General features: G+C 39.4%; 1 protein-coding gene across 2 annotated transcripts in view; it reads left to right on the top strand.

Annotated features, from left to right (window-relative positions):
- The window catches only part of nrg3b (neuregulin 3b), a 205,857-nt gene that overhangs the window by 181,921 nt on the left and 9,893 nt on the right, over nt 1–14,043 (top strand). Inside the window, exons 4-5 of one of the 2 annotated variants that reach the window (XM_067429424.1) lie at nt 2,914–2,943; nt 11,701–11,803. In XM_067429424.1, coding sequence (XP_067285525.1) covers nt 2,914–2,943; nt 11,701–11,803 — 133 coding nt within the window. The remainder of the gene's footprint in view (nt 1–2,913; nt 2,944–11,700; nt 11,804–14,043) is intronic. The other variant, XM_067429425.1, reaches the window with a different exon arrangement.

Genomic DNA, 14,043 nt, shown 5'->3' with positions numbered 1-14,043 from the left:
ATTAAGGTCTATATTCCAAGTCTTTTAAAGCAGAAAAAAACAGACCTAAAGTTAAGTTAAAGGGTACATAACACACACAGTTTCTGCAATGCTGATATTGAGTACCTACACTGTCAGAAAAAAGGTACATTGCTGTCACTGGCGGTACTCTAAGGTACAAAACTGAAAAGATACTAATATGTACCTTTAAGGTAATATGTACCATTTAGGGGTGAGTAAGGTACAAAGATGTACCTTTTCACTTTTGTACCTTAGGGGACCGCCCCAGGGACAGCAATGTACCTTTTTTTCTGAGAGTGTATATAGTATTGCATCCTTCATATGCCCGAAGAGTCTTTAGTTTTATCATATTTATAAAAGAAAGATACGCTGTAGCTGGACGAAGCTAAAGAGTAACAAACACACACACACACACACACACACACACACACACACACACACACACACACACACACACACACAATACATCATTGCATTATGATAACTTTCAATTCACTAAGCATTCATGTTGTTTACATGATATGCCCTTACGCTTGATTGTCAACAAAACACAGACTTTTGATGCAGTTTCACTCACCGCCTGAGGTTCAGACTCATGACCGGGAACGAACAAACACACCTGCAGAGCAACCGTTGCTGCTCCGGAAAAACAAACTGCATCCGCTGTTTCCTTAACGCTGGGTTTTATGGAAAGCTGAACAAGGTTATCTTTACCTCACAACCAAAACTTTTGTGGTCTAAAAACTAAATGACCGCTGCCAAATGAAGCTCGTTGATGGACGTGCTCTTGCTTTCACTCTGGTTGATATGCACACACGCTCATCTGGGAGAAATGTCCATACAAGGAATTCTGCCCTTTATGATGTCATACTTGGGGGAAAAAACCCTTTCGAAACATGGTCAAATTCTGCAGGAGTGTATTTGGCACAAATACTCCGTCATGCATCCAACTCGTTTATTTTTTTATTTAGGCCATGTTTAGTGTGAGAATTCAACTCTTTAACAGTGTAAATGAGTCAGAATGTATTAGACAAAAAACTATTTTGGTGAGTAAATGATGACTATCCCCCTTATGAACAAGGAGTTTGGTTAGTGAAGCCATTTTCAGAGCTATGGAAAAAAAAACTGGGGTTCAGCCGGATGACTCAAGGGAGACGGATTTCACGACTGGCTTGCTCAGGGGACAGCGGTCCCTCTCATTTAGGTATTTATCTCTTGAGCATTAGGCTATGTAAGTAAGCTGCACAAAGGAGCTTTCGTCTATTGCTCCAACTAACGGAAGGATTAAGGATTTGATTCATTTTTGTAGTTCCTCCACTCAGTTTCTGAGCGACTGACGTTGATTCAATGCGCTGGGTGCCATTCCTCTTCGACGGCGTAAATGTCTCCCAAGGGTGACGGGACGACGGATGGGAGCCTGTGGTTTATGGGAGCAGTACATCAGGAGCTTGCTGCCAGGATTCGAGGAATGCATGCATATCCGTGCTTAATGACTTTGTGTGTGTGGCTCATGACAGCACAGCGATTATGACAGGATGAATGTGGCAGTTATTGTGGGCAATCAGAGGCAGCCGCAGCATGAATGGGCCAAGCAATGCTGGCAGTAAGGATACGACAGAACCGCTGGATCATCGCCTAGGCCTTTTGTCTCACAGAGCTGTGTTGTGTTTTTTAAAAATCTCACCCGATCCCACAACACACAGCGAATTCAATAGGCCCAGAGGAGAGACACTGTGCAAAAATCTCGGGTAGGAGTATTACCAACAATTCTGCTTACATTAGCATTTAAAACAACCTTTAAGCGATTCCACATACTTCATTGTGCCCGCACTGTTATACGGCAGCCAGTAAACAAGGGTTCTGTCCTTATTCGCCATGAATTTAAATCATAAGCAGGAATTGTTTAGGCTATAAGTACCATTGCTTGCATTCTCATTAAGAACTGCAGCACCACCTCTTTCAGAAGGAGGAAAAAAGCATTTCAACTCATTTCCCCACAGATCATGTTTAAATTGCAGCATGAATATATGCAAAAACATGTGGCGTTGAAAAATTGAGGCTGCTCTGTGGCGATTCATCATTTGACAGAAGGTTTTCTGCCACTGTGTTTGATTTCTGTTTTCCCCTCTAAGTATGTCCACTAAAATAATCTTTCTCGGGCAAGCCGCAGTCTATTTAAAAACCTTAGACCACCTCTGTCAGAAAAGCAATTAAGTGTGAGGGTTTCATTTTAATTTAAATGAGATTATATTACAGTGGCATGAAAAAGGGGACCATTTAAATGAAAAGAGCATGAGTGTTCTTCTCTTTATCAGGACCAGCAGTTCTGAGGCTTCAGTGGGATAGAGAGAGAGAGAGAGAGAGAGAGAGACAGAGACAGAGAGAGAGAGAGACTGACTGTATTTAGAAAAGCGATTTGGTTGTGCTTTGCTGGAGAAGACTCCCTTAAAGAAGAGGCATATTGGTTCGAAGCCTTTGGATGAATTAATAACATTTTTCAACTAGAAAAGACAATTATAAGCACCTCCTGGGCATTACAGTTGACACAGAGGCAGGCATTTCTAAAGCCCATCCCTGACAAAAAACGGCTTCTCTAGGGAAGCGCATCTATTCTACATGCAACTAACAGGCCGTTATGTGCTTTATATTATAAACTACTTCACCCTCTTCAATATTGTGGCTGTTCATATCTTGGGTAATCAAGAAAAAGCTATTTTCGTTGCTGAAATGATGCCGTTACAGAATCTTTTCTATTTCTGAACAATGAACAGTTTTAGTTTACAAAACTTGCTTGCTTTTTATTCACAGTTATTATCTGGGTGATTTAATATGTCTTTGTTTGTGGAAATCTGTACGATAACATCTTTCTATCTTTCTAACCACTTGTCTCTTTTTTGTTATCTCTCCCTGAAGCAGCAGATGAGCTGGGAATTGAGTTTATGGGTAAGGAAATGTATATTTTGAATATTTCTTTAACATTATTTTTGCCTCCCTCGTTTAACATGTGCACAGAAGTATTTGATATAAAATTATTTGGAAAAATCCTATAGTTCGATACACACACACACACATTTGTTTATATATACATAAATATATATACAAACTCACCTAAGGGATTATTAGGATCACCATACTAATACTGTGTTTGACCCCCTTTCACCTTCAGAACTGCCTTAATTCTACGTGACATTGATTCAACAAGGTGCTGAAAGCATTCTTTAGAAATGTTGGCCCATATTGATAGGATAGCATCTTGCAGTTGATGGAGATTTGTGGGATGCACATCCAGGGCATGAAGTTCCCGTTCCACCACATCCCAAAGATGCTCTATTGGGTTGAGATCTGGTGACTGTGGGGGCCATTTTAGTACAGGGAACTCATTGTCATGTTCAAGAAACCAATTTGAAATGATCCAAGCTTTGTGACATGGTGCATTATCCTGCTGGAAGTAGCCATCAGAGGATGGGTACATGGTGGTCATAAAGGGATGGACATGGTCAGAAACAATGCTCAGGTAGGCCGTGGCATTTAAACGATGCCCAATGGGCACTAAGGGGCCTAAAGTGTGCCACTGCCAAGAAAACCCACAAGGGTCAATCTCCCACACCATTACACTTACCCCACCACCACCAGCCTGCAGAGTGGTAACACAACATGATGGATCCATGCTCTCATTCTATTTGCACCATATTCTGACCATCTGGATGTCTCAACAGAAATTGAGACTCATCAGACCAGGCAACATTTTTCCAGTCTTCAACTGTCCAATTTTGGTGAGCTTATGCCAATTGTAGCCTCTTTTTCCTATTTGTAGTGGAGATGAGTGGTACCCGGTGGGGTCTTCTGCGGTTGTAGCCCATCCGCGTTGTGGCTTCACAAATGCTTTGCTGCATACCTCGGTTGTAACAAGTGGTTATTTCAGTCAAAGTTGCTCTTCTATCAGCTTGAATCAGTCGGCCTATTCTCCTCTGATCTCTAGCATCAAAAAGGCATTTTCACCCACAGGACTGCTGCATCCTGGATGTTTTTCCATTTTCACACCTTTCTTTGTAAACCCTAGAAATGGTTGTGCGTGAAAATCCCAATAACTGAGCAGATTGTGAAATACTAAGACCGGCCTGTCTGGCACCAACATCCATGCCACGCTCAAAATTGCTTTCCCATTCTGAAATTCAGTTTGCAGTTCAGGAGATTGTCTTGACCAGGACCACACCCCTAAATACACTGAATCAACTGCCATGTGATTGGTTGATTAGATAATTGCATTAATGAGAAAAGAGCAGGTGTTCCTAATAATCCTTTAGGTAAGTGTATATACTGTATACACACATACATATATACACGTATTTTATTATTTATGATTTTCTTTATTTTTAATATTCTTTCATTAAATAATTATTTTATTTATGCATTTATTTAATTAATATTAATATTTTATGATCCCATTTTATTTGAGAAGTTACATGGAATATTTGTATTTTTTAAAATGCATTTATTCATCTTGATGATGTAAAAAAAACACCCACAAGCATTCCTCTCATTCTTGACCGGCATTATTGTATACAAACACACGATGCTCTCTGTTCCTCATAGAAGCCTAATATTCTTGTGTTTCCATGGAAACAGAGCAAAAGAAATGTATTGTAAAGGCACAGGGCAGCATCTGTATGGGCGATGCCGTCTGTGTGGTTTGTGCACACACGTGTGTTTGCTTGTGCTTGCCTGTGTATGTTGCTGTTAATTACTGCAAAGCCCTGAGCTGTGCACCTTGCTGAGGTGGCATGTAGCATAGCAAGTCTCTGGGGATAAGAAATATCACACAGCCAAGGGCTAAATACATGCCTTTACCCTAACAAACCACAGACTTAAAGCAGTGTCAACAAACAGGAGCCCAAAAAACTGCTGTGTAAATGGATTTTTCCACAGGCTTTTCCCTTTCTGCATCCACACACCCTGCCCTACTGTCCTCTCTCATGTGCCTGACAACTGAAAGCATTTCTTTAAGTGAACGAGTGAATCCTGTGAAGTTTTCCATTAGTCGTGCTTCACACGCTCGCCTCAAGATTTCCTCAAAAACTGTCAGAGAAGGAGAGAAAGTTAAAGTGGAACTGATATGCATTTCTGCTTCTCGGAAATGACTGCCTCTGTGATTTTAATCTGAATGGTGAGCAAGTCCAGTTGTGGCCATCATGGAAAATGTTTTCTGTGAGAGAGAGAGGGTTGGGGGGAAGGGGGTTTGTTGAGTGCACGTGTACATGAATGGATGCTCTGTGTATTTGTGGCATGAGAGAATATTTCAGTCATGGGTGTGTGTTTGTGAGGGAGTCTGGCCATCTGCTTGCAGAGACTGTCCACCACACTAGGGCTCAATATCTTGTAAGGACCACTATTTCAGTCCCTGCTATCACACTGCCTGTTTTTGATTTACCACAGATGTGTTTTTGACCGTTTTTGGTGGCTTGTTTCTGCTCCTGGGTACAATGATTGATCCATATAGATTATTTACTCTGTCTGGTGTAGAATAAGTACCTTAAAGGGTTAATTCACCCAAAAATGAAAATTCTGTCGTTAATTACTCACCCTTGTGTCGTTCCAAACCCATATGACCTTCATTCATCTTCTGAACACAAATTAAGATATTTTTGATGAAACCCGTCATCATTGTCACTGCAACTTTCAAGGCCCCAGAAAGGTAAAAACATTGTTAAAATAGTCCATGTGACTACGGAGTTCAACTTTAATTTCATGAAGCGACGAGAATACTTTGTGTGTGCAAAAAACAATCAACAATAATAGGAGTGTCCCCGACTAAGGATTTACACATTCTAATCAGAATTGTCGACTCTTTCTATGGTCGACTGATAGTGGAATCATCTGTGTTTGTGTGTGAAAGGATTGGGAGGGGCACGACACCAGTCAGCAGGAGGCTAAAACTATTTTTATTTTCCTTTACACACTGCACACAGCAACGGATTTTAATAAAACGACCAAAACTGCCTGCCAACTGACAGACAATTGACAATGGCTTTCTTATTTAGGTTTAAATAAAAGGTAATGTGGAGGATAAACATTCGTAAAACGTTTTCTCATAACATTTTGATAAATTAACCTAAAAAGAATAGCTGCCTAGAGAGGAAAGGAACACTTTGAGTGTGCTTACATGCATGTTCTTAAGCCAATTGTGCCTAAAGGGGGTCACACACCGGACATGCACATAGCCTACATTATATACGTGCAAGCTCAATTTTGAATCAACTTCTGACAGAAGAGCTGCGTGATGGGTGTATCTTGTAGCACAGGGTGAAATCAGTTTGTACATTGACGATTTGAGGGAAATATAATATAAATTTAATATAAAACCTTGAAATGGAGCTCTGGCACAGCAGAATTTAAACAACTTCCTGAGTCGCCGTGGACAGGTGGCGAATGCCGCCGCCGGTGTGTGTACACTCAATAACGTGTTCAAATTTTAAAGACGTGGCGCGATGATAACACCCGCAAAGATTCGACTGTGAGATCGCTGGTTGAATCCGGGTCCGCATATCGATGCATCGAATCTTCTACTATTCGGGGTCACCCCTAAAAAAATAACCAGTGTCCAAAATACCAGAGTCCAGCGCTTCCAGGTTATACATCAGAACACTGGTTTGATATTGGCCAGCTCTTGTCGCAGCATCACACGCATGCGTTGTGGTGCTCACATGAATGCCGTTGGCCAATAATGAGCCAGAGACCTGATGCAGAACCCAGAAGCAATTTGGACTGTGTTTACTATAGTGTATGGAAATGACATGGAAGAAAAGAAATTAAAGAATACATTTTTGTTCGTTTTATGCGCACAAAGAATTCTTGTCGCTTCATAACATTAAGGTTGAATCATTGTAGTCACATGGACTATTTTAACGATGTCTTTCCTACCTTTCTTGGCCTTGAAAGTTGCAATGACGTTGCTGCCTATGGAGGATAGGAGAACAAAAATATCTTAATTTGTGTTCCGAAGATGCACGAAGGTCTTACGGGTTTGGACAGACATTAGCAGGGCAGGACTGCGGCCCTTTCAAACTCAGCCCGTCCGGCCCATGAGTTCCCCCGTGAATGTTTTTGCTGGCATTAGGGCCTTAAGTTAGAGTAAATAAATACAACTATAGGACAGGGACAAAATAATGATGGATATTATTGAATTTACTGCAAATGCAGATAAACTTAATATTGCACTTTTGTCACATATAAATGCACTTGACAGTAAAGCACTGATTTTGAGCTAGGATGCAGTAAAGTTAATTTTCTTTTATATGCTGTCATCATTTACTCACTCTTATGTTGTTCCAAACTTGTATGACTTTCTCTCTTCCTTGAAACACAAAAGAACAGACTCAAAAGATTTTCTTTTGTTACACACAAAGAAATTCATTCAGGTTTGGAATGACATTAGGGTGAGTAAATTATCACATTTTGGGTTGAATTACCCCTTTAAAAACAATAATATTTTTCAAGAGTGAACATCTAATTTATGTAAGACACTGATATCTATCTTTCAGAAGGTTCCTGTTGAAACTAAATTTTATTCAATTTCATTAAATCCATTAAAAAAGTTCATAAAACATTTAAGAGAAAACAGCTTTGTCCTTAATTTATGGGATCCAGGCTTTAAAGCAGTTTTGTTGAATTATCCTTTAATTACCCTAATGACATTTTAACTGAGTTTAACTGTAGGCCAGTTTCATTTAACTTACAAAAACAGCTTCTATAAAAGTGATTTATAATCCGAAATATTTAATGTAAGTAATAATAGCAAAAAATTTAATAAATAGATTTCAGCCAAAACACCATATTTCTCAACTGTTAGTAGCTGCAAGCTAAATTGTGGTTGTGCCAAAGTGACAAGTTTTTAGTTTTGTGTATTGCTGTTTTGCATTTTACCTTTTCATATATTTCCATGCTCATGACTGTTTTCAGCTGATTCACCACAGAACTTGTAATGTTGCCATATCAGATGATTGTATCACAAATGTATAACAAAATTCGGAGTAAAAGTGACGTTCATCAGTTCATAGTGCAGCAGAAACGCAGCGCACATTCGTTAGCGTCGTCAGCACTGTGCGGATACGAATTTGTGTGTCCTCACTTGTATGATTTTTGCAAAATCTTATGTATTTGACGAGTTCCCAAAGTGATATGAATTCGTACAAATGACCTACCTCAAACCCTGCCATTAAACCTAAAACACGTACAAAGTGGTTGTGGGATATTATTGGATATTATTGCAGTTGACACTTATTGCAGTGTCCCATGTGCTAAAATGTGTGTGTGTATAATATATATATATATATATAGATAGATAGATAGATAGATAGATAGATAGATAGATAGATAGATAGATAGATAGATAGATAGATAGATAGATAGATAGATAGATAGATAGATAGATAGATAGAAAGATACACATACGAGTGTGTGTGTATATAAAACCTTTTTTTTTTAGTGCAATATGCAGGGACAGCGGCCCACTGGTTTGTCTTCTGAATTGACAAGCCAAAGCGAGAGAGATCTCCCCTCCTCCATATTCATAGACTGCCATATATATATACATACATATATATAATATTAGGGGTGGGGCACGGTTCACAAAACCCACAGTTCGGTTCGTATCAAGGTTTTCGGTTCTATACTGTTCTTTACAGTTGTTTTTTATAACCACAATTTAGGATACAATATTAAAAAAATAAATATCATGTAGAAGTTTTTTCCTAACTGGCTGTCTCCTGCTTATGCTGTCCAACACATTGGCGTAACATTTTTCATGTAATCATGTCAATCTTGATCAGAACAATGCACTGTGGCTTTAATTCAGTGTGAGCAGCTGTTTGCCCAAGCTTCAAATCCCTGTTTAAATTATTAAAACTAGAAGCTTATTTTAACTTTAATGTTACATTTATCATGTGAAGTACACTTATAAACAACATGTTATATGCATGTGTGTGTTGGGACAGAGGGAAACACGGTCACATTTGCAGCAGACATGTGCTGCCCATCATAAATCAAAGCACGAGAATGACAGGTGTCAGAGGAGAACACCGGAAAAGGTGCTTCTAATGCACGAGCCGCGGTTCAGCGAGCGAGAGCGAGACAAACGCTGGCAGTGTGAATGCACAACGGGCATGCACGGCTCCCACTCTCCATACACACTTCTGCTGCCCTGTCAATGCACTGCTTGCGTGTGTAAAGCAGGCATTTTATACAAAGCTGGTGCATCCTCCATCTCCGGCCAGCCTTCCTTATCTCTCCCACCTGCCATTTCTACTCATGACGTGACCTGCAACTTTTATTTATTTTACTGTATGTCCACACACACCTCTTATTTCACGCAAAAAGGTGTCGTCTGAGGTAACATATAGTCACGAGGCTACATTGCACATGCGACTCGCACGCTCCGAACCAAGACAAGCAAACCAATCAGTTCGTTTTTGTACCATGCCACCCCTAATCTATCCATCTCTCTACCTACCTATCTATCGACTGTGTCCAATATATATATGGACACATGGTCCATATCGAGGAGGGGAGATCTCTCTAGCTTTGGCTTGTCAATTCAGAAAACAGACCAATGGACCGATGTCCCTGCATAATGGGCCAGTCTGTGGCAAAAAAAATATAAATAACCTTGTATCCGCCCCAAAATGCGTTGGCCCACCAGGAAAATGTCCGGTATGCCAGATTACCAGTCCAGCCATGGACTTGAGGGTGAGTAATTAATGACAGAATTTTCATTTTTGGGTAAACTAACCCTTCAAGACAAGACCTGAACCTTTTTAAACTCCTTTACAATGCATTGGATAACCTGGTATAAGTCACACAACAAATCTCACCATCAGCGTTTTGACATCTAGTGGAGCCAGAAAAGTTAAAGTTGTTGTTCACTTTAAAAATGAAAATGACTCCATAATTTACTCACCCTCAAGCCTTTCTAGGTGTATATGGCATTCTTCTTTCTGATGAACACAATCAGAATTATATTAATAAATATCCTGACCAAGCTTTCTAAGCTTTATGGCAGTGACAGAGTCTGTGGAGTTTGAAGTTCAAAAAGTGCATCCATCCTTCATAATCTCATAACATCACATACTCCATACGGCTTTGGGGGTTAATAAAGGCCTTTTGAAACTAATCAATGGGGTTTCGTAAGGAAAATATCCATATTTAAAACTTGTTGACAGCCTTCCGGTATACAACTTACGCAGAAAGTGTGACACCTCTCGCAGTTCAAAATGATTATGCCATGTTCTAGTGATACGTCGCACCATTTATGCTTTTTCCGTTAAATTCAGAAGGCGGTCTGTCTCTAACTAGATATTTTACTGGACCCCGTCACTGCCATTATAAAGCTTGGAAGTGTCAGGATTTTTTTATTAATATAATTAATTGTGATCATCGAAAAGAAAAAAGTCATATACGTACACCTAGGATGGCTTGAGGTTAGTAAATCATGGGGTAATTTTCATTTTAAAGTGAGCTAATCCTTTAAAAGTTGTTAGGGAGGATCAGTTCCCTATTAATCAGAGTTATCATCATTTAGATTTAAATTAAGAATGCTTTTTTAAATCCAACACGAGTTGGTCAAGACCAACTCTGAATGATGGCTTGACAAAGCCTTTTTATAGGCCCTATAGAAAGACAAGTAGGGTGATAACATTGAATAGAAGCCATGCTATCGCAATATCTAAGCCTATTTTTAATCTCAGAACTCTTGACAGCTGATAGGTGCTGCTTTCAGATACTCCCATACATAGAGTATGTTGTTGAGCGCTCTGTGAACAGTCAAAGGTCCAACAGTCTACATGTTGGACCAATCTAACCAATCGTAAAATATTTCTATTGAACATGTGAATGAAATGGTCAAACAAAGGTGTTTAAGGTAGTCGGTGTCGCATCCATTCACTACTACCCAAAAAATGTTTCATTCATCACGCTCACTTACTGTTCTGCATGCTTGTGAATCCTTGCATTATAACCAACAAAGTATAAACATGGTTTAAATGAGATATATTTATATTTAGCTATATTGCCCAGCCCTACAGCAACTATTAATGTTCATTTTATGGATCAAGATAGAAGAATACCAGCATACATTTTTATGCTGGTATAAAAAATACCAGCTTGCTATTTATTGTTAAAAAGAAAAAAGAAAAACAAAATTAGTAAATTCCACTGTGTAATTCAAATACAAATACCAGTTCATCTTCCTGTCATGGCTAGTTCCTGTCTCCTGGCATAGCCAGTTCAACTGTGATGGTTTCCTATAAACCAATCATTAGGCAGATTCTTACAGCAAGCACATTTCAAGCCTGCCTGACCCCTGACACACATGAATGTTTAACTGACAGCCCCCTGCATGTTTCTCTGCTGTCTGCCCCCTATCGTCAAATCAAATGTCATTGTGTGCACATGTTTGCATGCTAGTTAAATATGCCAAAATGGTAGAACTAGGCGATTAGTTTTGAAATAGTCCCTTTCCAATCATCTCTAAAATTTCATATTCTCTCGCACTGGGAATGTTTCCATTATTGTGGCATTGAATTTTCCTTACAACCTATAAGAGCCAATTAGCTACACTAGTTTCTTTTGTTCAGTTTAGACTGGCATAGTGATGACTGTGAATAAAGCCTGAAGATGAGTGTGTGCTGTCCTTTTCTGTCTTTTCAGAGAGTGCAGAAACCTATCAGAGGCAGATTCTGTCCATTTTCAGCATAGCCATGGGGATCAGCTTGCTGGGAGTGGCTTGCATTGCTCTTTACTGCAAAAACAAGTGAGTCCAAACTATCCTTGGAAGCTAGAATAACATTGTAACAATAACAAGTTTGAGTGTTTTTGAAGAGATATTGTGGAATGTGGATACATTAAAGTGCCCTTATTATGCTACTTTAAATGCCATCATTTTGTTTTGGAGGTCTCCTACAACAAGTTTACATGCATCAAAGGTCAAAAAACACAGTTTTTTTCATAATATACAGTGCACATCACCACACTTTCAGTGATTCTCAAACTACTCTACGAATGATTCAGTCTCTCCAAATCCCTCCTTTCTCTGATTGGCCAGATGGCCCATTCTGTTGTGACTGGTCTACCGCTTACAGTGTGTGTCGGAAGCTAAACGCCCATTACCATAACTGAACTTCAGCTCCGTCCGGAGGCTTCCTAAAGTTCAGTGATTGTACACAATGTAAAGATCGTAACGAAGACATCGATTTTATCAATCTGAGCACGAGACCGCTGATGAAACATTGGAATAACTAGTTATTCAACCCAAACCTCCATCGCAAGGACGACTTGAGCATGACATTTCTCAATGTTATGCTACTCATTCTGAGGTACATTATGAGTTGTTGCAACTTTAACTCCTCACCATGAGCATTAAAAAGTTTGTTGATGTGTATATTTCTTATTTATTGTAGTCCAAACATGGAAACTATCATTACTGGTGGTTTACTGATGGTGGTTGAGGAGAGATCCCTGACATGAGTGTAAAGAGCTTTGGGTGTACAGTATTACATACGAAAGCACTATATAAATGGCTCATTCATTCATTAACTATATCAATAATGGTGAATACATTAGCCAAGCATTAATATGAATGACTAATGTAACAAACATTTGTAAAACAAATCTTGCTCCATCCTTTATCCATACTCAAAGAAGTAAGAACTCGAGATGTGATGTGAGGGAATTTTCCCAGTGGTTAATCGATGTGTGACAACCGGTATCACAGGCAGGAGTTTTTCAAATTGCTAAATTTAAACCAAGATAAAATGCGCACAGCTACTTGGGCATTCATAATGTTTTCAATGTATTCCTATGAAAGTTAACGCGGCAGACTGGACATGCACTTTGAATGACTGCAGCTGTAAATGAATGACAGTGCAGCCGTGCATGAATGCTTGTGCGGCCAGGCTCATTTTACTTTCAGTTTCAGTTTAGAATTAGCGCCAATTCGAGGATGGGTTGCTTGAATTGCAGGTTCATGACAAAATTTACTTAAATATGCATTTACATTTTGCTTAGAAACCAAATCTTCCGCAGTCATCTTGTCTGTTAGCTCTTCGCTCGCGTGATAAATGAATTCTGGCTCCTGCTGCGTTTGTACTGCGACTCTCGTTCGGCTCACACTGTATTGAGCAGACGTTTCGTTTTTAATTGTAGGGTCTGATTGCTACCTGAACTAAATTATTTTATTACTATAAAAATCTAAACGACGATGGGGACGGTGCCTCGGTGGGCAAGTGATGCAACACCGACAATACTGACTATCGCAGCAAGCCTAGTAAGAACACAGTTTTAGGTTGTGGCCCACAGCTGATGTGCAGTAGTATTTCGGTAAAACAGTAAAAACTTGAGTTAGCCAGTTAGCTGGAGGCCTACACAATATAAAACACAAAACGATCTATTTTGAACACCCAGTAGAAAATATATACATCAATAATTCATACAACTACATGTTGTGATTTTGAGGTACCATCCGATCCAAATAAAATGGGTACTGACCCATCCTTCAAGAGCAGGCATCTTGCAAATCCCAAGTTGAACTCTGACATTTGAGAAGCAGTCATCAGTAAAATGATATTTGAGGGTGGACAATATAGGCGGGCATCATGCAAATGTCTTTTCTAGGTAAGTAGATTCATCATGCCATAGGATTTGAAACACAAACGACTCATACAGGCGGTTCAGAGGCGATTCTTTCTTTTGGTAGACAACTTTATTTAACATGCAGAATGTTTACATTCACAAACCGTTATACTACACACTGCATCAAAATGAATATTTGAAAAAACTGAACATGACCATCTCAGAGTTGCAGACGAGACTCCATCTCGCAAGGGGTGGAATCCCCGTGCTCTGCCTAGATCTAACCACAGAGAGCAAGATCTCTTATTTGTTGGTCTCCGCCGCGGCATCTCCTTTCCCTCCTTCAGAGAACAAGTGTTACATATGTAACAGAGACAATATTCGTTGTAAAAAAATGTTTTATAATAATTAAAATAATTTTGT

This window comes from Pseudorasbora parva, chromosome 21 (genome assembly GCF_024679245.1).
Source record: "Pseudorasbora parva isolate DD20220531a chromosome 21, ASM2467924v1, whole genome shotgun sequence".
In the NCBI taxonomy this organism is placed as follows: domain Eukaryota; kingdom Metazoa; phylum Chordata; class Actinopteri; order Cypriniformes; family Gobionidae; genus Pseudorasbora; species Pseudorasbora parva.
This window is presented reverse-complemented; position numbering and strand designations above follow the sequence as displayed.